The sequence below is a fragment of the Miscanthus floridulus genome, chromosome 1, assembly GCF_019320115.1.
Source record: "Miscanthus floridulus cultivar M001 chromosome 1, ASM1932011v1, whole genome shotgun sequence".
In the NCBI taxonomy this organism is placed as follows: Eukaryota; Viridiplantae; Streptophyta; class Magnoliopsida; order Poales; family Poaceae; genus Miscanthus; species Miscanthus floridulus.
In genome coordinates this window covers 71,590,538-71,607,338 of record NC_089580.1, presented here as the reverse complement: position 1 = coordinate 71,607,338, position 16,801 = coordinate 71,590,538, and the positions used below count along the sequence as shown (strand labels likewise).

General features: G+C 42.8%; 1 protein-coding gene across 1 annotated transcript; it reads left to right on the top strand.

Moving 5' to 3' along the window:
* Positions 1-8,528: 8,528 nt before the first annotated feature.
* On the top strand, positions 8,529-8,970 carry LOC136486845 (cortical cell-delineating protein-like). Its single transcript, XM_066483881.1, has one exon. It carries the CDS (start codon positions 8,584-8,586, stop codon positions 8,968-8,970), a length of 387 nt encoding a protein of 128 aa, XP_066339978.1. The 5' UTR covers positions 8,529-8,583.
* Positions 8,971-16,801: the final 7,831 nt, after the last annotated feature.

Below are 16,801 nucleotides of genomic sequence, written 5' to 3'. Positions count from 1 at the left end.
TAGTTAATTCTGGTAATATGCCTATTTAAAATTTTTGACAAATGAGCTGCAAGTAAAGTACCAATATGATCCATACATGTTTTGGGCATAAGGCTACAATCTGATAATTGACCAAAGTAGAACTTTACCTCAAGTGGCCTGCTAAAACAGTAACTAACCAGCATTCTAATGGTAACTAAAGCAGTTTATCACACAAAGCAGTCCATACAATATCATCACACCCTACTAATTATGCAATGGCTAAAGTCTCAATTTTTTATGAGAAGAACATCATCACAGTTATAGTGATGTAAGGCAAAATATCACAGGAAAAACTTATTGCCTATTTAAAATGTCTATCGTTTAAGTGAGGTCCGGAAGGATATGGCAGCAGCCCTGGACAAATCTAAGATCGACGATTTCTCATTAGAATATATGTTGAGATTTAGTTCTCTCCCAAAAAATTTAAGAATAATGTTGAGATCGATGATTGTGCAAATTTATTTTCTAAGAATAATGTGACTAGCAACTACTTCAAAAACACCAATACCGCTACTGCTCAATACAGGATCTGTATCTTTGAAGGCAAAAACCAGTTCTGTAGGCAGAAAAAAAATGGCAATAATAGAGAACTAGATCAATTTACCTCTTAGAAATTTACAACTCATGTCACATCAGAGTCTGCACTCCACAGCACATGATAAAAAAAATATTGGTATCCAACTTTTGCAGCAAAATATATGAGATAAAAACATCATAGTCGAGAGAAAAATAGTCTGTGGTAGTGATAGCATGAGCATGAGATCCTATAAAAGTCAACTACAAAAAAGTGTGCAAGGTAACTTACCAAAAATGAATAGTAGTGCATACTTAATAAAAACTGTACACCAGATTTGTTTTATAAAAGAATTCACCCATATTAGTATGATACTAGAAATGAGTATAATAGTATATTCACCCATAGTCATCAGCTTTTACAGTGAGTCTTGGCACGATCGATTTGAGGGTAGAGACTACAGAGTGAATGATCTTATAATTTTATTAACTACTAAGAAGCTCATCTCATTTTAGAATTTTCCTTGGTTTGATTGGCAAGTTCTGAATATATTGAATATTAGTAATTACCAAGAAGCTTAACTCATTTTGGAAATTTTCCTATCCAATTATTGTAAATAACACATAGAGAGTTGCATTAGAGAAAAATAATCTGTGCACCATACAGCAGAACCAAGCACAACCAGGGATCTCACCATCTTGTTGCAAAGATGGGGAAGGCCTAGGACATACAGTGTTGGATGGCACTATGCAGAAGCTCCATGTTTGTAATAAGGCACAGCTTAGTGAGGACAAATAAACTGCATATCAGGATACACATCAATAGGAGAATGCCTTTACATCTACATTTCTATCAGACAAAATAAATGTGTAATGAATCATCATTGTGCATAGTAAATTAAAAGAATTAGGAACTGAACAAGGTGACATTGTTAAAGCACTCATGTCCATCGACATGCCCATTCTGCGCCGGCATCATTGCTTCATGTTCTTCTGCCTCACCCCAATCGCTATAGCTCTCTCAGAACACAGGACTTGCTTCCACACCTCAACATATAAGAAACTCTTAGTGCTTCCTAACAGGTTTTTGGATGGCAATATGTAATACCTGCACACATGCTTTGAGTAGGCTACTCACCACACAATACAAGGCTACTAAATGGCCATCATCGTTGTCCAAGTTGGTTGGCATGAGCATCTCCAATCCCTCCCTACATCTGAAACAAGACAAAAAAGGAACCATTCATGATTCATTTACTTCAAACCGAAACTAAAAAAATTACCATACAAGAAAGAATAAATTGTGCCAAGAAAGAGCACAACTACACATTGCCATCAATGTTGGAGAAGCTTCAGCTGGTGTACAGAGTAGAAACAAATTTCCAGTCGCTCACACCAAAATCTAGGCACCAATATCCTACACACTAATGGGTATGCTCAGATCTGAAGCCCTCTTAGGGGATGAGTTCAGAGGGAGAGGATAAACAGAAAAGGCTGACGCTCGCCGCCCACCGCCCGGTGCCCGACCGCTGAGCTCCCCGACCCCCGGTTGGTGGCGCCCTGACGCAGATCCACTCGGCCTCGGCGTAGATTTGCTCGGCCCCTCAGCACCGGCGCGGTGCCCCGTCGCCCCGGCCGTCGGAGGTTCGCGGCACCGTCGGACCAGGTGTCCAGCGCTGGCCGGTGGATTTGAGCCTCCCGTAGCGACACTGGGCATTGGTGGTGGCGGCACAGGTGGCAGGGGTGGCAGCGGCCGATGGGTACGGTGCGGCATGGTGGAAAATGTCTGTGGTGCGGAGAGGAGCAGCTGAGTAGGAGAGGGGATGTGGATGCCCCATGGCTGTAGTGCGGTGAGGGGAAGGCGCTGCGGCCGCCGGATAGCTTTGAGCGGTGAGGGGAAGGAGAGGGTTGGGGGCAGTGAATGGCTGTAGCTCGGTGGAAGAGAAGTTTGGGGAAAGTGAAGTCATGGAAGAAGGTGGCTGCTATATATACAACGGGCATTTGTAGGGGCGGCTGGTGATTTAGCCGCCCCTACAAATGGACACAGGCGGGGCGGCTGGTAATAGCCGCCTCTATATACCAGCCGCCCCTACAAATCGACGCATTTGTAGGGGTAGCTTGTATTACTAGCTGCCCCTACTGTACCATTTGTAGGGGCGGCTGCTGTGCTGGAGCCCGAGCACGCCACTGTAGGGGCTGCTACAATGCTAGCTACCCCTAAAAAACCCTGTTGCTACAAACTATTTTTCACATAGTGAGATTTGATGAGCACCTATTCACATCATCCTCTAATCACAGAGATGACCCTAGCTTATAGTTCAATGTGGCCTGGAGGCATGCCCATTAGTTAGTTATCGGACCCACCGATTGTGGCAGAACCACCCAAATTATATGGCCCATGTGCACCAATGATTGTCCTAAAGACCTCTGACTGTTGTACACAAGAGCCAAATAACTCTGGTAGTCTGTCGGGTGTCCTTGGGGAACCCTGAATCATCCATATTTTACAACTCATACAGGATCAACATGAAGTTACCACAACATATTACAACAGTTGATACAAAAATAACTTACATTAGAGTGCGGAAGACAAACATAAGTTTATAAAACATGTTCAAGCCAAAACTTAACTTAAGTTCAAAAGGTGAGTAGAGTTGTGGAAGAGACTTAGGTGAAACATCTAAGATAGAAGAGACAGTCAGACCATGTCGAGCCCACCGACATGACCTTGATTAACAGCACTAGTCAGCACCTGCAATAGGGGTTAATAAACCCTGAGTACTTGAGGGTACTCAACAAGTCATACCCGACTATCGACAGAATATCGTCGGCAGTCCTCTGAGGGGTTTCCCACGAAGGTAGATTGATCGGTAGAGATGCGTGTAATTAAGAACAAGAAGGCAATAGAGACACGAGTTTGACAGGTTCAGGCCATCAGTATGACGTAATACCCTACTCATGTGGTCTGTTGGATTGTATTGGCTATCGTATGATATTGTGTGTGTTTGGAGGGGGTCCCTGCCCGCCTTATATAGTCCAGGGGCAGGGTTACAAGTCGGTTAGATCTAGGAGATAACCGGAAAGTAATAACGGATTACAGGAATCATGGGATCACACGTATCCTAACAGATCTCATAGTATCTTTAGGATATCTTTTCGGTGTCTTGCAGGATGCGCCGAGCAGCGCCGTGCCCCGCAAGGCTACGTCTTGTGGGTTGGGCCGCCCCTAGGGGCGTAGCCCATGTGGTCTGCCATGGGTATCTGGGGTCGTACCCCCCACAGCTAGTCCCCCAGTGTCTTGTATCCGTTGTGCAACACCATCTTGAGCTTGTTCGAGCAGGTGCGAATAAAGCCGAGCAGACAAACTCATGATCCGACCACCGTAATGAGTTGCCGAGCAGTTGTGAACCGTCGCTGAGTAGTGTGAACCATCGTCGAGTAGTGTAAACAGTCGACGAGCAGTGTGAACCATCGCCGAGCAGTGTGAACCGTCGCCGAGTAGCGTATCCCAAGTTAGGCTTGCCATAAGGATGTAAGGAGCTATCGACACGAAATTTCACCCCATGCCGAGGACACACAAGCAAGCTAGAAGGGTCCGCTCGATGGAGCTGGAGATCCACCTAGCTTCAGCGTAGGAATGGTCGATCCTGCGCGCTCCTCCCGAGACGTGCCAGTCAATTTGACCCTGCAATTGACAAGGAGAGAACGTTTATCAGTAATTTAGGGTGGAACATACCGGTGTTGCCAGACAGTCCCGAATGTGCGGCTCTGAGAGCCGATATGAAAGAAGATCGACTAAATAGTCGATTTCAGCATATTCATAAGAATAAATCAGTTAAAGCTCATGGGGTTGTGTAAGAAGAATCGGTTATCATTCTGGATGAATATCATTATTTAGACAAATATTGGTCACTGGCAAAATGATATCAACAGTAATTAGTTCATGCTAAGCCAATGACTGCAAGTAACCGAACCCCTTTTTTATAAAAGAAATAGCTCATCACCATTCAACCATTTAATAGAGATAAATTTAATGAATATATTAGATCTCATCTATCGCTATGACCAGAGGGGAATGAGGCAAAATCATGCAGGCCATACAAACAACAATAGACTCGACGACCCTAACTTATTACTAATATCAGTGGGGCATGAGGCAGAATCATGCAGGCCATAATACAATAATTAGATCATAGGGCTAACACATCTTTCAACCTATCGCTACTTCAATGGTCTTGTGATGTGAACTGTTCGTGAAAGCGCTCGATATCGGCTAAAACAACCAATTCAGGCATAGCGCACAGTTAAGGACATGCCTTCTCAGGAACAGATCTACCAAATAACGATCTCCACTCCACGGTGCTAATAGTGGGGTGTGAGGTAGAATCACACAGGCCGTGATAACAGGCCATGAAACAGTTTTCGCTAGCTATGCATGATCAAGATTGATATAAAATAGCCGATAAAAATATAACTCATCGTTTAAAGTGCAGATTAGATCAATTTAGATTAACAAACGATGGGTTAAAAAATATATAAGACCGATCTAAATCAATCCCAATCGGGCGAAGTGATATTGCTATAATTAAATGAATAATGGAAGCAATAAGCAATATCGATAACTTAATGAATCTATCCGAAGGAATGCCACCCTTAGATAGAGACGATAACTTGACATTAATCTAGTTCGAACAGTGGAGGTCGACCGGATCAATGCAGCCGTACTTGAACTAGACAAGAGTCGATAACTAACTCATACCAGAGTCGCAGTGGAGGTCGACCAGATCGATGCATCCGTACGAACAGAGGTATAAGCCATGACGATACTTACAGACAAGCAGTGAAGGTCGACCGGATCGATGCAGCCGTACTTGCTGAAGAACTCGCCGAGATCTACTCTACTCCTACTCCTAAGGGGTGGCCGAAGCCAAAAAAAGTAAATAACTATTATTTGATTGATTGTGTGTCTTTTACAATAGCCGGTCTTTGATATTTATACCTAGGATCTGCGCATGACTCCTGTCTAAGCACGACTCATCATAATCTTTGACCCTAGAGAAAACATTCCTAATTTAAGATAACTTGGACTCTAATCTTTCCCTCTTTGTAGAGTCCAACATGTCTCGTCCTGTCGCCGATCGTAGCCTTTGTCGTTATCCACTGGCGCTATCTGAAGAAAGCCGATTCCACTTTTGCATTCGAATCAGCTGATACCAACCTGCACGCGATTGATTCCTCGATGACATGATCTTGGGAGCTCTTAAGTCCCTGCAACTCTTCTTTCAAATTTTGGTGTAAACACATGCCTCCCAATTTTGGGATAAAAGTAATTTTATTCCAAAATTATCACGTCTGTATCCCCGATTGGTCCGTAGTCACGGGTAGAGAATCTTGATCTAGGGTCTACTGTTTATCGCCATCTATGTCAGCTCATGAGCCCATGCCTCAAAACTTTTACAAGAGCATAATTGCTTCACAAGCACTTGGATTTATCCTTCCAAGCCGTCTATAAAATGTCCATCCGACCCCGGTGAGAGCAATTCAATAATCCAGCTATGTTTCTCTTCCATATGCCCCCTCGAGTGCTTCTGACCCCGCCGGACCCTCCATGGTCTATCTCTTTGCTATGAAGATCTTGAGCGGTTAGAAGAATTCTTGTGCATAGGGCGATTGTATCGCTCATCTTAGCACCTTATCGAGCAAGAGAATCAGCTACTACGGTTAGAAGAATCCTTGTGATATCGCATGGGTCTTCTCTCCATGCTCGCAGAGCTATTCTAGTGTTTACAAGGGCTAAAATGTGTGGACACCTTCCTCTTATTTGCTCAATCAAATGACCATTAGGAAAGCCACAAGCTTCTTTCCAGCGGTTTTCCAGTCACCGAGAAATCAGCTGGGCATCTGTTGGGCAGGCGGCTTTTCCCCTTCGCTGTCATAATTTTATTAACGAGCCGATACGACTCGTTTTATGATAACTTTTGGCCCTGTGGGATTCGAACTCCCTTCAATCCAAAGAAACCTTGGTGGGCTGATTGTTGGTCAATGTAAATTTTTTGTATCCATCCCACGATATTTTGTAGCTTGGGGAAGCAATGAGTCTGAATTTGTTATCTCCTCGTTATCTGTCCCCTGAATTTCCGGAGCTTCGATCCGTTTCCGTATCTAATTTCAATTTCACACCCCCGGCGAAATCCATCTCCTCGCCTTTCTGGGCTATATATACGAGCCACGGTTGGGGATCAAAAAATAACTCGCTTTGTCTCAAACCTTCAGCATCCTTAGTATAGTTCCTGCTTTTCTGTAGGTTTGAGATCATAGAGAACAGCAAGAGGTTTGCTGAGGAGGCCCTCAATGGACCTGCATCATCGCGTCAGCGCCTTCATCGTCAGGACGGTACAACTCATGATGCCCCCACTGCCTCAGGGGATAGGTCCGACTTTGTTTGGCCTTTAGGGTCCTCTTCGTTAACAGCTCGTTGCCATCTCCCTTGTTATCAAAGGAGGTGGATTGACAACGACGATTTGCTTGCCTCCATTGATCGGCATGGCCAGAGTCTTGCTGAGTGTCTCTTCCTCGTACAATCGGCTTTGGCCATGGTTCGATGTCGATCACCTCCTGAGGTCGATTCGGTGGAGGATAGGTTAGCCAAGGTCGAGGCTAGAATCACGGGTGAGATATCTGTCATAACCTTTGCTTCCTTTCCATTTCATCTTCAAGACTCTGATCATCTCCCCTTTGAATCTTTTTAGATTTGTCTGTCTAACTGGAGAGCCTCCGATTGGCTGCGGAGCACACGACGGGATTCGTCAATGTCAGAGGCACCGTCCCGGTGGTTCGCCTGCACGACATCCCGAACCGTGTCATCAGGGAGGTCACTTTGCATGGCGTTCGCCATGGTGCCGCCATGGTGTTGGCTTCTGCGCAAGCCTATTCTGGCCACGAACTTCGGTTCCTTCCCCATTGTTTTCCAGCCGCGGCGCCTACAAATCCATTTGTAAGGATGGCTCATTTGGCAACTATTTGTAGGGGCGGCTCAATATAGAGCCGCCCCTACAAGGAAAGGGAGGCGTTGCCACAAATTGTTTTTTTTAGTAGTGTTGGACATATATACTATAGCTATTGCAATTGTACTAGTATTATTCGAGCTCAATTCATAGAGAGCGCGACGTGCCCATGTTTGCCCGACGCGGCAGCACGCGTAATGACGATGTAATAATAAATATCAAAGCCGGAACCATGCTTGTTGTGTTCAAAACAACGTTTCATGTCATCACTGATTCACTTGTCTTGTTCCGAATTTTGATTTGTTCGTTAGCGAGATCAAAGCAAGGTTAGAAAAATTGATCGAGCAAATCATGGAGGATCGGATCGGAGTTGCTTGCATGTTGCAACCAACGATTTATCACAGGCAGCTGCTAGATGCAACGAGCTGGAAGCCAGGCCTGGGACAACTCGTTGGTGGGCGTGGAGTTCAACAGAGATTAGCTTATTCCATTTTATGTAGATGTGTCATGTATGCATATGTTTTGGAATAATCGTGACTCGTGAGGAAGTCCGTGCACATGTTTTGGAATGATTTCTGCCACCGATCGCAGAATACAAAATAAGGCGAGCACAACAGTATTTCGTTAAAATAATAAACTTGGCAGCTTGAAATAATGATTCCAGCTAGCACTATTGTATTTCTGCATTAATCTTTTTATATATTGCATAAGAGTCCTCCTAATTCATGCATCACTAGTAGCTAGCACGCTGAGTGTATTTGGCATGGTTTCTCAACTTGCTTCCTCTGTATCCCGATCCATATCTCTCCTTCATAACTGGCACATCCCAGGACAACCAGGCAACACTCAAATCACACGTGTTGCCGATTATCCATGCTGCATGATGCACGAAGCCAATCACTAAAGCATCACCTTCCACACCATCGTTCAGCTATAAAAACCCAGCCAAACAGCATGAGAAGACCATCCCAAAGCACAAGAGCACGAAGTGCAGCACTAAAGCACCACTTCCTGCTCACACCGTAGTAGTAATAATCCATCACCAATGGCTCCCAAGGTTGCTCTCTTCCTTGCCCTCGGCCTCCTCCTGGCTGCCGCCGCGCACGGCTGCGAACCCTATTGCTCGGGCCCAGTTGTCCCGACACCACCCCCTCCGTCGCACAGCCAGGGACGCTGCCCGATCGACGCGCTCAAGCTCAGTGTGTGCGCCAACGTGCTCGACGGCGTCGTCAATGTTGGCCTGGGCCAGCACAAGGAATGCTGCCCGCTGCTGAAGGGGTTGCTGGACCTCGAGGCCGCAGTGTGCCTCTGCACTGCCATCAAGGCCAACGTCCTGGGCATCGTCCATGTCAGCGTGCCCGTTGGCCTGGAGCTCATCCTCAACAACTGCGGCAAGAGTTGCCCGAAGGACTTCACTTGCCCCCTTAACTAATTAATTAAGCCGATGAGCTGATGGATGGAGCTCAAGCCCGCATCCATGGAATATACCCCTTGTGTTTGATCTCGCGATTCATGATTGTATTTCTGTGGAGTTATATTTTAAATTTTAAGTAAATATCAAATAAGTTTGTTACAAATTCTTAATGATTGTATTTTTGCAGAGTGTATTTTAAATTTTAATTATCAATAAGAAATTTTCACGTTTGTTATTTTGAGAAAAAGGAGATATATATTTTTCAGGTTCAGTGAACTCAAAGACATTAGGACTATATCTTTCTAGCATGCTTGTCTAGATTTGCTCTAAGACAAAATTTCCCAAGTTTCACTAATTTATAGTAGAACACATCAACATGTGCACTTGCAAATTAATTTGATTAAATTCACCATAAAATATACATTGATAGAGCATTTATTTGAAGGGAGGATTTATGAACCAGTTTGGTAGTTCGCGTTTTTTATTTTGAGAAAGAGGGGAATATATATGCACGATGACTATTTTTACATGTCTACTCTCGATATCCTTTCTACTGGTTAGGAATAGAGACTGTTGCAAGATAGGTACCAAAATTTTGTACCTCATAGCTTCATGTGTTTGTACTAGCCTGATCGCACGAACACCTAATCCGTACTTAACATTTAATTGCACTTAGAATTGTACTGACTGACCAATGGACGTAGTTGCCCAGAGGGCTACTGAAGTTAATGTGCATGCTTATGGACGTAGTTGCCCAGAGGGCTGTTGAAGTTAATGTGCATGCTCGTAGCGGCAGACAACCGCCGGTGCTTAAGGGGAGATGGTGGACATCGGCACTGGAGGGTGGTCGGCGGCTCGCTCAAGTCTTCAGCAGCACTCCCGAACTCACCTTAATCGGTTGGTCTTAGATTTGGTTAGCACCTATTCACATCATCCTCTAATCACAGAGATGACCCCAGCTTATAGTTCAATGTGGCCTAGGGCCATGCCCATTAGTTAGTTATCGGACCCACCGATTGTGGCAGAACCACCCAAATTATATGGCCCACGTGCACCTATTATTATCCCAAAGACCTCTGACTGCTGTACACGAGAGCCAAATAACTCTGGTAGTCTGTCGGGTGTCCTCGGGGAACCCTGAATCATCCATATTTTACAACTCATACAGGATCAACATGGAGTTACCACAACATACTACAACAGTTGATAAAAATTAACTTACATCAGAGTGCGGAAGACATACATAAGTTTATAAAACATGTTCAAGTCAAAACATAACTTAAGTTCAAAAGGTGAGTAGAGTTGTGGAAGAGACTTAGGTGAAACATCTAAGATAGAAGAGACAGTCAGACCATGTCGAGCCCACCAACATGTCCTTGATTAACAGCACTAGTCAGCACCTGCAACAGGGGTTAACAAACCCTGAGTACTTGAGGGGTACTCAACAAGTCTGATCCGACCAAAAGAAAAGACTCCAAGGGCATATGTTGGCTTAAAGGAAAGTTGGAAGTAAGAACGACTTTTGCAGAAAAGCTTACTACAAGTAGATCCATACTTTCAATGTTTTAGCTGTGTATTAAGTCATTACCAGTATCCAATTTGCACTTGATCTAGCTCAATCACTTCATTAGTCATCTCATCTCATATTCATAAGTAACCATGTTTCATTGATTAACTACGATGCAGTTCAGTTGATCGTGTTTCCTGTTACCGTGGAGCAAACGGCGATTCGTATCGATTTGGCTCAGTTGGGGTTTTCTTACCACACAACATATGCAGGTCCCGGTTTTGAACTTACATATATCAACCTTCACTCGGATCCTCCAAAACATGAACCGGTCTACGCTACCCAAGAGCACAGTACTCCACCTCCTGCGTCACTCCTGGTGGATTCACAGGATGGGTACACACTACTTTCACCATCTCCCTCGCCTAGTGCATAGTTGTCTTTTGACATAATGGAATAGCCGAGGTATCAGGCTTACCGGAGTATGTGGCCAGTACTACAAGTCATGATCACAAGCGGCCCTACAACGATCGGTCCTTAATCGACACAGGCGGGATGAGCACGACCAGGCGAACTTGTCTGCCCAAGAATACTTACCTTAACATCAATTCTCGCCCAGTCTTAAATTAAATATTAACATGTATCATGGTATTCTCGTGACCCAAAAGTAGAGCCGAGAAGAGCTAGGTAAAACCTGTCTCCCCGCAAACGATGAAACCATCATTTGACTTCTATTGAAGTCTAAGCATTACTAAGCATAAGAGATATTGACCTCCTCATACTAACATGGTAGAACTAAGGATACCTGAATCAAGGTAATCATGCAGCAACGGTATTCAACCAACTTCTAATCACTTAATGCGCATCTCATAAGACTTAAAGTGTCATAAGGATTTATAAATACTAGAGAAGGGTTTATGCTTCGGGGCTTGCCTGCGTTGCAGAGAAGGTTAGATTTCATAGAGGATCCAGAAGTTAGACTAGGCACCAACACCACTGGTGGATGGACCTTCTCCAAAACTTGATCAACATGAGTCTTCTCACTCTCTACACGTAATAAATGATGCTTACTTAATACGATGGAATGCATGATGAAACACACAAGTGCATAATAGAACGTAAACTAACCTAAGAAAGTTGAGTACAACTTTCCTTCGTGGTACAACTAGGGTTACATCTGGGATGTTACACCGATCAAGGGCCTAGATTTCAAAATTTCAATTTCTTTTTAACATCCGGGATGTTACACCGATCAAGGGCCTAGATTTAAAAAGTTTTGTTAAGCTCCTAAGAATCAGTCAAGTCATTGACCAGCTAACATCAATCCTAACATTCTTTCTCTTGACCGAGAGCTTAGTAATCTTAAAATATTATTAGTTCTATATATTCTCCTATATAAATTAACACACCAAGATGAATAGTCGCAATGGTTAGTTATACCACTGGACCAAGCATCCGTAGTGAGCCAGTCTATATCGATAGAACAATTACTCACACTTATACGAGAAAGCTTATAGGGAGATGACACTATATATCACAACACCATTATCCGATTAAAAAATATACTTCTGTGGATTTCTTAATATCAACACACCCAGCAAAAAGAATTAGATTATTGTCATAGTAACATGTAACTTTGTGGTTACTAGATTTCTTGTTTATGAGCATGTAATACTTTATATGTGTAAAATGCAAAGTTACTTTACAAGTTTCCAAGGTCCAACGACTATGTTTGCCAAAATAAATCTTGGTTACAAGCTAGCTTTAATGGCGAATAATAGCTTAATAATTAATAAAATAATACTTATGACTTAGTTATATAATGCTTATGCCAACATAGATTTGGTGAAGCCAGGTCGGTCACGTTGACTCATGATCTCCCGTGAATACAATTAAAAGTGGCATAAAATGCATCTACAATTGAATGAGGCAGCCGAGTAGTCACTCACTCCATTACCTTAAATGTGCAGAAGCTCCTCCACGAGGCCATGACACCGAAACGCTGCAACACTTCTCCATGGTCGACATGCATGCATGCGCACTTGGCCCTGCCATCGTCCCCATGATATACTTTGGCGCACGGTGCGTATGTCAGCACGGTCCGTGGTCGAGGTGGCGCTAACCCATGGTCTACATGGCTCTCCTCACTCTCGCGGTGTGCCATTGATGACTACACGTAATCGCTAGCTGGTGGACTACTGGAGGGCGCTGCTATCTTGGACACTTGGGCAGACATACTATTGCTATTGCAATTGTACTAGTATTATTCGAGCTAATGACGAAGTAATAATAAATATCAAAGCCGGAATCATGCTTCTTGTGTTCAAAACAACGTTTCATGTCATCACTGATTCACTTGTCTTGCTCCGAATTTTGAGTTGTTCGTTAGCGAGATCAAAGCAAGGTTAAAAAAATTGATCGAGCGAATCATGGAGGATCGGATCGGAGTTGCTTGCATGTTGCAACCAACGATTTATCACAGGCAGCTGCTAGATGCAACGAGCTGGAAGCCAGGCCTGGGACAACTCGTTGGTGGGCGTGGAGTTCATCAACAGAGATTAGCTTATTCCATTTTATGTAGATGTGTCATGTATGCATATGTTTTGGAATAATCGTGACTCGTGAGGAAGTCCGTGCACATGTTTTGGAATGATTTCTGCCACCGATCTCAGAATACAAAATAAGGCGAGCACATCAGTTTTTCGTTAAAATAAGGAAGTTGCTATATTTCAGTCGCCTGAAATATATGAACCATCTCAGGCGACGTCCAGGGCTCTTGGATCTGCATCCAAGGGTCAGATCTGTTCTCTGTAGTTTTTTTTGTAGCAGGCAACAAAACGGGTCCGCAAATGAACCCGCAAACCCAACCAAAGCAGCTACCGGGCCCGCCAAACCTTAACGGGTGCAAGATCCGATACCCGTTATATCAAATAACTACTCATTCGGCCCGATAAGCAGCTATTCGGCCCAATAAAACAGTACACAGAAATTACAGCTCTGCCACTACACCCTCCAGCAAGAAAGAAACGCCCCCACCCCCGATCAATCTGGATCTGAAAGGGGAATTAGAGTGGAGAGAACAGCGAAAATTAGAGAATAAATGCACAGGTAAAACACAAAAAGATGAACAAGGGCAAAGGATATGATCTGCCTAGGAAAAAGGTACTAACCAGCAAGATTATTCTATTTCTTGCCTTCATCTCCTTTTTCTCATTGCATCAGTTCACTGAAACACCTGAACCATAACCATCTTGCTTCTGTCTTCTTTGTTGCTGTTGCTATAGCTCTATAGTTATCCAAAGTAAAGTACACTTGTCAAACCGATTTAGATTTCCAGTTATCTGTCTCCAACAATTACAAAACAAGTATATGAAAATTGCAAGTTTCAAATAGTGCAACTGTAACGTATTGTTACTTATATAAATACATGTATATATACAAACTAATTACTAGTATTATAAGCCCATCAAGGAGTGAGGAACAGAGTAGTATGTCAAAGTCACATTTGCATTTTCACAGAGCCTAAAAAATTTAGTAAGACATTCACCTGCATTTAAGAGTAGGATGCTACATCATGAGTTATGTAAACTGCATTTAAGTGGTAGCACAAATCATAACAATGACCATAGAGCAAATCTAGTGGGATCCATGCCTACATGGTGGTTGATGACTACAAGAACAATGTGTTATGAACCTAGGCAACTTATATAGGATTTAGGGGCAACTTGTATAGAATTCAGAGGCAACTTATAAAGGATTTAGGGGCAACTTGTATAGAATTCAGAGACAACTTGTATAGGATTTAGGGGGAACTTGTATAGAATTCAGAGGCAACTAGTATAGGATTTAGAGGTAACTTGTATAGGATCTTGGGGAAACTTGTAAAGAACTCAGAGGCAACTTGATCACAAATTAATCAGCTTGTGGAATTCCTTGCACATGACAGAATTGCCATAGAGGCAGACACCCTTCTTTTTTGCTTGTTTGTTTTGGTTGTAAGTTTAGATGACCACCACAAATGGCACTGCCCACTGGCTGACTGCAATGCAAAAGATCTTCTTACACATAAAAATAATAGTTTGTTGCATGTTTATGCAGGTTCACAACGAAGGACTGCATCAAATAGGAGATGAAGACTTCTTAAGGGAAATGGGTATTGGATGTGATGACACTGGACTAGAACTTACACAATTATCAGAGATAACAAGGGTCACATACAAGTGTAACTTGTCTGGTGAGAGAAAGGAGGATGATAGCACTGATGTTTCAGGAGTACAAAGCACAAGAAACAACAAAAGGAAGATTTCTGTTTCAGGAGTCCAAAGCGCAAGAAAGAACAAAAAGAAGATTTCTAGTACACCGCCAACACCTAATCCTGTGCCAAACAAAAGGAAAACAAGTACGCTTGTACCAACCGAGTGCCCCGCTGAACTTGTTGTCACACTACAGAATGGAGAATGGACAATAAGCAGGTTGAATCTTGAGCATAATCATGCGTTTGCAAGCAAGGATCAGAAGAATAAACTGTTTTCACAGATTAGGATGACTGAAATGGAGAAGGAACTTATTGCAACATTCAACAAAGTGAACCTACTAGATAGGAAGATTATGGCAGTCCTATCTTATATAAGAGGGGATGTCACTCCATACAACAAGAAACATATCAGCAACGAGAAGACAAAGATAAATAAGGCAACATCGGATAATGACATGCAGCAAGTGTATGACTGGTTCTCTAAGAAATAGGCTGAGGACCCAATGTTCTTCTACAAGTTTTCCATAGATGAAAACAATAAAGTGAAAAACATTTTCTGGTCCAATGGTACAAGCAGAAGGTACTATGAGGAATTTGGAGATTGCATCAGTTTTGATACAACCTACAACACAAACAAGTACTCCCTCAAGTTTGCACCAATTGTTGGTATTACAGGTCATGGGGATAATTGCCTGTTTGGCTGCGCTTTCATAATGGATGAAACTACAGAAACTTTTGAGTGGTTGTTTTAGACAATGCTGACTTGTATGGGAGGAAAGCACCCTAAAACTATAATCACTTACCAGGACCTAGCAATGAAGGCTGCTATCAGAAATGTTCTACAGGACACTATTCATCAGAACTGCTTCTTCCACATTGTGAAGAAAGCTCAGAAGAAAGGTGGCAAGATATTTTCATTAGAAAGGAACAAGAAGCTGCATGACGATCTCTTTGACATTCTTAGGAACTCATTGACCGAAACAGAGTTTGAGTACTTGTACAAGAAGTTGCCACAAACATATGATGTCGATGGCTTCAGATACCTTGATGACATGTGGTTTAATAGGGAAAATTTTGTTCCATGTTACTTCAAGAAGCATTTCTTTCCTTTCATCAACTCTACAGCGAGAAGTGAAGGCACAAATGCATTATTCAAACTGGATGTCACACCAAGGTATAGTATTATGAGATTTATGAATGAGTTCTAAAGAATTTCAGATACAACAGAAAAGAATTAAGCAGAACAGGACTTTAAAACCAGATCAATGCCTTGGTTGAGTACGGCATATGAGTTCGAAAGGCAGGCTGCAAGGCTGTACAACATAAAGATACTCTTCAAGTTTCAAAAGGAGCTCATATTGGCAACAAAGTATGAGGCTCACAAACTCCAGAAAGATAAAGTTTATGCAGTGTTAAAATCAGAGTACCATAGGCAGTTTGAGTTCAGAACAAGGAGATACATTGTGACAGTAGACTTGACACAGAAAAACTATAGATGTCTGTGTTGCAAATTTGAAAAAGATGGTATAATATGCTGCCATATCATCAAGTTGCTCACAAGCCTAAATATATCTCAGCTAGATGACAATTATTTCATTGAAAGATGAAGGGCTAAAGAGAGGAAACAATTGACAAGGCAGAATACTGTACCAGAAATAGAGATTGAGAAGAGCAGGCCATTGAGGCACAACATATTGTCAAACAAGTTGAGCAATATTGCTTCAGATGGATCAAGAACAATGGAAACATTCAACTATGTTCTAGAAGAAGCCGAGCGAATGCAAAGAAAACTCAATGAACCAGCAGATGAAGTCAGACTGCAACAATCACAATTTGTTCAACAAAGTGGTACTAATGTTTTGCAAGATGCTAATGATGCAGTCAGACTACCTCAAACAGAATCAGCTCAAGAAAGTGATGCAATGCTTTTGCAAGACCCTAATAATGCTCAGAAAAGAGGAAGGCCCAAGAAAGTGACCAAGCAAATAGGAATAGTTGAGGACATCAGAATCAAAGCAAAAAGCAACTTTACCTGTACACACTGTCGTGAAGGAGGGCATAACATCAAGACATGCCAAAAAAGCATC

Excerpts from the sequence above, each read along its gene's own strand:
- LOC136486845 (XM_066483881.1), top strand. The coding sequence starts at position 8,584 with ATGGCTCCCAAGGTTGCTCTCTTCCTTGCCCTCGGCCTCCTCCTGGCT.